Genomic DNA, 9,162 nt, shown 5'->3' with positions numbered 1-9,162 from the left:
ACATTGGATAAAACATTGATAAATAAATAAATGTGAATAATGTGTGGGTGGCTTAGTCTCCTCCCAGGGATGATTTTAGAATGGCCATGGTTGGATTTAGAGTGGATGATTCCACCCCAAGAGAAATTAGAGGAAATATTGATCTCCTTGGCAAAAATAAATACATAAAAGCCTGATACATTAAGGTAGTTAATACAGGTGATAATGTGTCTGTATGCTTAAAATAATAATGACGAAATGACAGAATTGTAATTATTATATATTAAAATTGCTGATTATTTACTATTTTTACCATTATTCCTATTATTAGTGCTGGTTATCCAGATCATATACATTACATTGGAATCCCTAAACAGAGGCACATTGGTGTATTACAACGGGCAGGTAGCTGAATGGGCTTAGCATCTTTAATGATCTTTATATCACTTATACAGATTACATTAAGATTCTTTCTGTTTTGACTTCAAGATAACGTCTGGTGACCTGGAGTCTGAACGTGTGAACCGTGCATCTCTCCTTCTCCTTGGCCGCATTTCACAGAGGTGCCACCCTCTAACACCCCCCCACCCCTCTCCTCCCCTCCATCACCACCACACTGTGCCTACTAAGAAGAGGGTCGGACCCCCCCAAGCATGACCCTGGCTTCAGGTGACCCGGTAGATGAAGCAGCAGCACATCCCTGTCAGGCGCAGGACACGTATGACCATGCGGCGGACCACGAGTGCTGTGAGCGAGTGGTCATCAATATCTCTGGCCTACGCTTCGAGACGCAGCTCAAAAGCCTCTCGCAGTTCCCTGAGACATTACTGGGGAACCCCAAGAAGCGGATGCGGTACTTCGACCCCCTGAGAAACGAATACTTCTTCGACAGGAACCGGCCCAGCTTTGACGCCATACTGTATTACTACCAGTCGGGTGGAAGGTTACGTCGGCCGGCCAACGTGACCCTGGATGTCTTCTTTGAGGAGATACGCTTCTACGAGCTCGGGGACGAGGCCATAGAGATATTCAGAGAGGATGAAGGCTTCATTAAGGAGGAGGAACGACCGCTGCCAGAGAATGAGTTCCAGAGGCAGGTGTGGCTGCTCTTCGAGTACCCAGAGAGCTCAGGCCCTGCCCGGATCATCGCCATCATATCTGTGATGGTGATTCTCATTTCAATTGTCAGTTTCTGCCTGGAGACCCTGCCTATATTCCGCAACGAGGAAGGGGGCATGCACAAAGTCTACCATATCGATATCAACGGCACTTCGTACATTTCAACAACCTTCACCGACCCCTTTTTTATCCTCGAGACTCTTTGTATTATCTGGTTCTCGTTTGAGTTCCTCGTCAGATTCTTTGCCTGCCCCAGCAAAGCTGGGTTTTTTGTTAACATCATGAACATAATTGACATTGTTGCCATCATACCTTATTTCATCACCTTAGGAACTGAGCTGGCGGAACCCCAAGATGAGGCCCAGCAGGGCCAGCAGGCTATGTCATTGGCCATACTGAGAGTTATTCGACTGGTGCGAGTATTCCGAATCTTCAAGCTGTCACGACACTCCAAAGGCCTTCAGATTCTAGGACAGACTCTTAAAGCCAGCATGAGGGAGCTGGGGCTGCTCATCTTCTTCCTCTTCATCGGAGTCATCCTCTTCTCCAGTGCCGTCTACTTTGCAGAGGCCGACGAACCCGACTCTCAGTTTGTTAGCATTCCAGAGGCCTTTTGGTGGGCTGTGGTCTCCATGACGACGGTGGGTTATGGCGACATGGTGCCCACAACAATCGGTGGGAAGATTGTGGGATCATTGTGCGCCATTGCTGGTGTGCTGACCATCGCCCTACCAGTGCCTGTGATCGTCTCTAATTTCAACTACTTCTACCACCGCGAGACAGAGGGGGAGGAACAGGCCCAGTGCCTGAACGTCCCCAGCGTTCCCAAGATTGACTCCAATGAGGAACTGAAAAAGAGTCGCAGCGGCTCCTCAGTAAGTAAGTCAGACTACATGGAGATACGCGAAGCTGTGCGCAACAGCCACGAGGACTTCCGTGAAGAGAACCTCAAGACGGGTAACTGCACGTTGGCAAACACCAACTACGTCAACATAACTAAAATGCTCACAGACGTATAACCCTCATCAGGGTTTAGAAAGGCACTGACTACCTTCTTGGGGGATATGCTTTTGAGGACTAAAGCAAGTGAATCTTCAAGAAGGTCATGGTTGTGAAGACAGGAAGCAGTGAGATGGAGCTGTATGAAACGTCTCTCCTTATGGCCCCTTCCATGTGCCCTACCCCCAGGCCAGCCTTGTAAAAGTTAACCTGAGGAGGTCTGGCATCTGCATGGAATTCATCTAATTAATGTGATTACTCTGTTGTCGTCCTGCTCACCATTATAGCCTTATAGCCTAATAAGGAGGGCATACTGCATAGACGTAGCATAAGAGACCCGTGGGTGTCCCTTGCTTGTATACCACTATAGACACACTGCCAGCGCATTAAGATTTTCCCTTGCTGTTGCATCCAAGACGAGAAGTGTTGGTTGGTTGCCCCTGATCAAATGCTGATAGTTTGTACAGCACTGTCAACCTATACCCTGAATAACACATATAGGGTTTATGTCTGTGGAGGGGAAAAAACTGATTATTCACTGCCACCCCTGCCCACATGGTGTCCCATGTGAGGCACCTGAAGAATGTCACATTCCACTTCATGTTAGGCACTTATCAAAGAACATGTGCGCGATTCACTGTTGCAGAAGGTAGGTACATTGATATTTTTAGTGATATTATTAGTAGCACAGAGATGTCACCTTTTGCCACCATAGTTAATGGGGCAATGGATGTCCAAGAAGAAAAGTATATTCTTCAATATAAGGCTCACCAGTGACTGACAGCCGGTCAACATAGAGCAAATGTTTCTGTGATACCGTCCACTCTACCCTTGTCATATGTTCTTGTTTGAATGTACACTTCTGGCTTACAAAGTATTGTTTTTATTCACTGAGGCATGCAATGTCCTCGGTTCTGTTTCATGTCAGACGTGAAAGAATCCAGGTAGTGAAAATCAACAATATCAGAGGTAGCCGCAAGCTGCTCTCATTGCACCATTTAATTCCTCTCATACTCCATCACTGGTTGTCACCCACTTCCTCATACATCTCATGCTTATGCCTTGTTGTCAGTCATGCCCTCCCTAATAACTTCATAGCATTCCATGTTTTTTAAGAAACATATTACTAGAGTCAATTTATGACTGTATAGGCATTCCAACAAACAATTGTGTCATGGGGAAAAAGTAGGGTGGGGTTGGGTGGGTAGGGACTGCCATTTACTGTGATATTGGCAGCTTAATAAGCAAAATAGTTTGCTTGCTAGACAGGTCACCAAAGACAAAAATCACTGCCATTGTACTAATTCTTGCATTTTAAATGTTTTTTTATTTATCAGTTTCATCAGGGATCACCTGTAGTGTATTGGTGCATTTTGCCCATCCTGTAATGCTGGAGAAAATTAGGTGAATCCTGTGTTTGAAATATGCCTCGTAAAAACAGCTTTTTTGTAAAGTAAGAGCTATACGATTACTTAAGTGCTGCATGCCATGCAACCATTCCATATAGCATGCATTTGGAATGAATGGTACTTAAAGACACTAGTAATGTGTATTTATATCTCAAAGTAAATTTCTCTGTGAGACATTCATGCTATGTGCAATATACAAGACTGTACGTAAAGCTATGTAAAATATCTTAAGGTTTTAATAAACTGCAAACCCCTTTACTTGGCTCATGTCACTAGGCCCATTTGCCACCGGTTCACCCACTGGTAGGTTGCTTGTTTTTCTTATATCTGAATTGAAAGATGGTGCTGATAATTTGGCTGTGGTTGCTTAAAACTAATATGCTGTTAATGAGAAACTTGATGTATTAAGAGTCCAAAGGATCACTTACACCTGTTGAGATGTCTTAAAGAACTGTTGGACCTGTCACACAGTCTCTCTGTTACAGCACTTACGGTTACATTCCCTATCAGATGACACACACTGACAAATATAAATGACAGATAACCGCTGTACACCTGTATGTGACAGGTACACGAAACACACAAAATATGAAGATAATACCAGTTCCAAACCCTATTGATGCTTCCCATATAGCTGAAGTCAGCATTCAATAGCACAATAACTGGAAGAGGCAAAACTAAGGTTATGAGTTTTTAGAGGTGACCAATTATCTTTCTCAGTGTAGCAGACTGCTTTACTTATTTGTATTTTTTAACAATGATTTATGACAGAAGAAAACATTGTAGTATAATAACTAGTTTTAGATTATTTTTTTTTTAAACAACTTTCATTTAGATTTTTGTATCTATCTAGATTTTTGAATATCCCGTATCCTAAAGTATGCTGTTTTAACACTTCAAATCGCAAAATTTCAACTGTGTCCCTTTGACGTTGGAGTTTAACCTGAAGTGATTTTCAGTTGATAAGCAGGCACACAAAGCACAAAACCTACAGCTCTGTATACCTCTGCCACTTATAGTAAAGGCCAAACTATTTTGTCACACTGCATAGCCTTGCATGGCATGATTTTATGAACGGGACTTTCTGCCAGTTGGTTTTTAATGAAAAACCTGCCTCAGGCAACTTACACCAGCTGGCTGTTTAGATCGCCTGCCATCTCTGAAACAAAGCTAGGATCTCTTAGATCCTTTTTACCTCCAAGTATGTGGTGCCCTGTTCACTCTATCCAAATCTGCTGCCCTACTGCAGGTGTTTTCCAGTATCTGAGCATCTTAGGGACAGCTCTGAAGGCAAAACTGTGCTCAAAGACAGACAGCACCATCTGCAGATGTAAGGACCCTAAAATAAATGAATGTTGGGAGATAATTGCAACCTTCCTATAGAAAATGTCTCCAAACCAAGACAAATACAGGATTTCTTAATTGGCTGGAATATACAGGGCTTTTTTCCTTCAGAGGTAGACATGGCCCTAACATGTTTGAGGTTTGTGTTTATTGATACTGATGCTGTTTATTTCTTCAGCCTTCTTTTTCATATTCTTCCATAATTCCTTTTCCATTTATGTATGTTTCTGTAATTTGTCATTTTTTTCAGTTAAGTCTGACTGTCTGCATATAAGTGTGAGTATACTGTGCATAATAATGCCACCATGTGAATATGTGTGATGCCATAATTGCTGGTTTTCCAAGTGTTACAATGGAGGCATGCACTCTTGCTTTGTCATCTACAATGGAGATGAAGAGATGGCTTATGTCTAAAGGGATAAGCAGGAAGTCAGTATACTTGATGGACTTCAACACTAGAACATTTTTGTATCAATTGCTTTCATGGACAATGGCACCCTTTTTTTGAATTCACAGTTACCTCATTCCAAAAACAAACATATACCTACACATATTTCTCTCTCTCTCTTTATGTATATATAGTATATATAGTATATGTATAAAGAGAGAGAGAGGGAGAGAGAGAAAACAGTCAATTTGGGATGTACAGTCCCGTTAGGCCTAGTGTATGTACACCCACTATCATTATAGACAGAGCCATGGGACTTCTGTCTGAAAATACAGCTGCTTCCCTTATTGTCTTACAGTAAATGCAATATTAGTTTTCAAAGTGCTTCTGCCATATGGAGCAGCTACTGGATATGCACAGCTGTCATTATGTACTTTTGATCTCCATCAGGAAGTATTGTAGTACTACTATTAGGTTTTGTATTAGATGTGTATGAGATGTTTGAAAAAAGAAAATCATAAAGGAGATATGAAATGTTTATAGTAGCTTTGCCTTTGATTGTAAATATGTCGGCATATTTTCCACATATAAAGCCTTTATTTTTCTCAGTAATATCATTTATGAATTATTAACTATTAATATGTCTTAATGCCCCTGTACTGAAAAAGAGAACTTGCATGTTTCATATGTACTGTCAATATATACTGGTAAAAATAGATAGATTGATCAATCAATCAATCAATAGATAGAACGCTAGATAGATCACCGCCTGTGTTTCAAGATTGTATTGATCCAGGGAGACATTTGATGCACCATTGTTCACGCCATTTTGCTCCTTCCATATCGATCAATGTCTCGGTCCCTCCATTACCCCTCCTATATATATTCCCCTTCCCCTCTCTCTGTCTCCTTCTCTTTCAGTCTCTCTCTCTCTGTCTCCTGCTCTTTCCGTCTCTCTGTCTCCTCCTCTTTCTGTCTCTCTCTGTCTCCTTTTCTTTCAGTCTCTCTCTCTGTCTCCTTCTCTTTCAGTCTCTCTCTCTTTCTATGTCTCCTTCTCTTTCAGTCTCTCTCTGTCTCTTTATCTCTATGTCTCCTTCTCTTTCAGTCTCTCTCTGTCTCTCTCTCTGTCTTTCTCCTTCTCTTTCAATCTCTCTCTCACTGTCTCCTTCGTTTTCAGTCTCTCTCTCTGTCTCCCTCTCTTTCAGTCTCTCTCTCTCTCTCTGTCCTTCTCTTTCAGTCTATTACTCTGTCTCCTCCTCTTTCAGTTTCTTTCTCTGTCTCTTTCTCTTTCTGTCTCTCTTTCTATCTCCTTCTCTTTCAGTCTCTCTCTCTGTCTCCTTCTCTTCCAGTCTCTCTCTCTTTCACCTTCTCTTTCAGTCTCTTTCTCGCTCTGTCTCCTCCCCTTTCAGTCTCTCTCTCTCTTTCACCTTCTCTTTCAGTCTCTCTCTCTCATTATTACCTTCTCTTTCAGTTTCTCTCTCTCTCTTTCACCTTCTCTTTCAGTCTCTCTCTCTCCGTCTCTTTCAGTCTCTTTCTCTGTCTCCTTCTCTTTCAGTCTCTAACTCTGTCTCAGTCTCTTTCTGTCTCTCTCTCTGTTTCCTCCTCCTGATTTCTTTCTCTCTTTCAAACTGCTTTTATGCTGAATCAGCTAAGAGTTTGCTTGGCTTGCTTTTGCAATTGAGCCAATGTTTTTGTTTGTTTGTTGGTTTGTCCATGGATGAGGGTTTATACGTGTCTGACTGAAACCCACCGTCATGCGGCTGGATCTCTGACTTTCTGTCCAAAGCTAATTTGGAAAACATGGAACACTGGAACACAAGGAAGGAAATAGGAGTCAAATGACTGAGGAAATTATCTAATGTATACACAAACACACACATACACACACCACGGTACTCTGGATCTAACTAAATGTCCTGCACTTTAAAATTACCTCTGAGTACTTTGGATGCTATACCAGACCATTTAGGGAAAGCGAACCCTCCAGAACATGTATTCCATTCAGATGCTTCAAATCTATATCTAATAATATAAAAAATGATGGTTTTACAGTAAACAACCATAATAATGATAATAATTATAATATCAGTATCAAATCATTAGTACTGAACCGTGCTTTTTTCTCTTCTTGCATTTGTGAGGCCTTTGCAATTTGATTCAAACCACTGCTGCTCAATCGAATCCTATGATTTTGGTTTATTACTCTAGGAGTTCCACAGGGTAAAATGTTTTGGCTTTGATCATTATCAACATTAGGTGCCATCCTATAGATGTGTGGGGCTGTATGGAAAAAACTGAGACATAATTTACTGCATTTGAAGGTTTCCTTTTTATGCGGATAACAAACCAACAACTACAGTGGAGGCTTGGTGACGCAGTGTTCAACCGCCTTTAGTCTTGTTGGCCCTGGCGCTGATGCTCATTGTCTTGATGCTGTGGAAAGGAGTGTAGGGAGAGGACGAGGGTGAAATAAACACCTCTCAAATCTATTGTGTTGCATTCATCCTAAGTGAATAACATGCACTTAGTGGTTTACAGAGAAAGCAGAAGTATACCATGGAGGGGAGGATGTTCCGGCTCCTACTGGAGGACAAACAGCTTTAACTCCCCATCAAGGCAAGCGGTCTGACATCCACTTAATGTTTCATGCTCTGTTCGTTTGTCATTTATTTCTTAGTTCTCTTAAGCCAGACTGATGCATAACTGATGTTTCATCTTGTCGTCACACTTTCAATATTGCAAAGCTAATTGGTGGAAAGTGCTATCAAATATCTGATTCTGTACTCATTTTATCAGCACTCTCATTGGCAATCTGATTGAGAAGAGACAGTCAGGCTATTGTCAGAATTAAGTAGCTGAAAGATATTGATCCACATTGCTTTTTCATGGCTCAAGCGCCGAGTGATTTGGCAGTTTTTTCAAGTAAGAAAACAAAACAAAAGCTGATGTCTTCTAAAGCTTATGTGTTGGTTCTGGCTTTAATACACATACTATTCTTCCAATTCTTGCATTCCATTCTTGTTCACTGTTTATTGAATATCCAGTATGTTCAAGGATAAAAACTAAATAAGTCTCCAGATGTAAACTCAGATAAGCACAATGCCTGATTTTGCAGAGAAATATTTGCAAGTGGCAGAACTGTGATATCGTTAGATAGTGGAGGTAATTTATTAACCTTAAAAATATATCAAATGTCTCCCAAAGACATGAATTTAGATAAGATTATAACACCGTCTAGAACAGACCATATTTTTACCCCTTACTGTGTGACCATTTGGGACATTCGTTTAAAATCTGGGACAAAAAAGCCCTGGAGAACTACCTCGGGGGAGCCTGGCATTCTCCGAGTGATTAATATACTGTGTGAACCAGCAGAGGTTGGCTCTGTTGGGAGGGCCTTTGGCTATGCAGTTTGTCAAGGAATGATAACACGCTATAACACATATGCTGTGACAAACATGGCCTTTATGAAATTCATAACATCCTTACACGGGTACAGTATAAGGTTACACACAAATCTAATGACGTACGTAACGTCTTAAAGTAGAAAAGGTAATGCATTACTTTAACAGCTGGTTACATCACCAGCACATGATGCCCAATCATTCTTCAGTCTTCTTCACCCTATTTCTGTAAATCCATTGGCAGGTAATGTGACTAGTTGATTGCCGGTAGAATTGTCAAATATCATGGGAAAGGGAGTCACAAAGACTCTGAAAAAAAACCAAAGCTCCGCCAGGTCTCTCAGAATGATAATACAGTAAAAGGCTGAAAGCAAACAAAAAACGTATGAAAAAAACTAAAAGGTAAAAGAACAAAAGAGCTCTCTTTTTCAATGTTTCACACCACAGATACCAATAAGTAAGCTGCAAATGTAATGTCAAAGAGATGTCTCTGTGATGTCATACTACAAATGGCACATTT

General features: G+C 41.2%; 1 protein-coding gene across 1 annotated transcript; it reads left to right on the top strand.

Moving 5' to 3' along the window:
* Positions 1–632: 632 nt before the first annotated feature.
* kcna2b (potassium voltage-gated channel, shaker-related subfamily, member 2b) lies at positions 633–2,117 on the top strand (the record flags this gene model as incomplete). Its single annotated transcript, XM_080854607.1, has 1 exon — positions 633–2,117. The coding sequence occupies one exon, from the start codon at positions 633–635 to the stop codon at positions 2,115–2,117; it is 1,485 nt and encodes a 494-aa protein (XP_080710733.1).
* Positions 2,118–9,162: the final 7,045 nt, after the last annotated feature.

Source organism: Sprattus sprattus, assembly GCF_963457725.1.
Source record: "Sprattus sprattus genome assembly, chromosome: 16".
NCBI lineage: Eukaryota > Metazoa > Chordata > Actinopteri > Clupeiformes > Clupeidae > Sprattus > Sprattus sprattus.
This window is presented reverse-complemented; position numbering and strand designations above follow the sequence as displayed.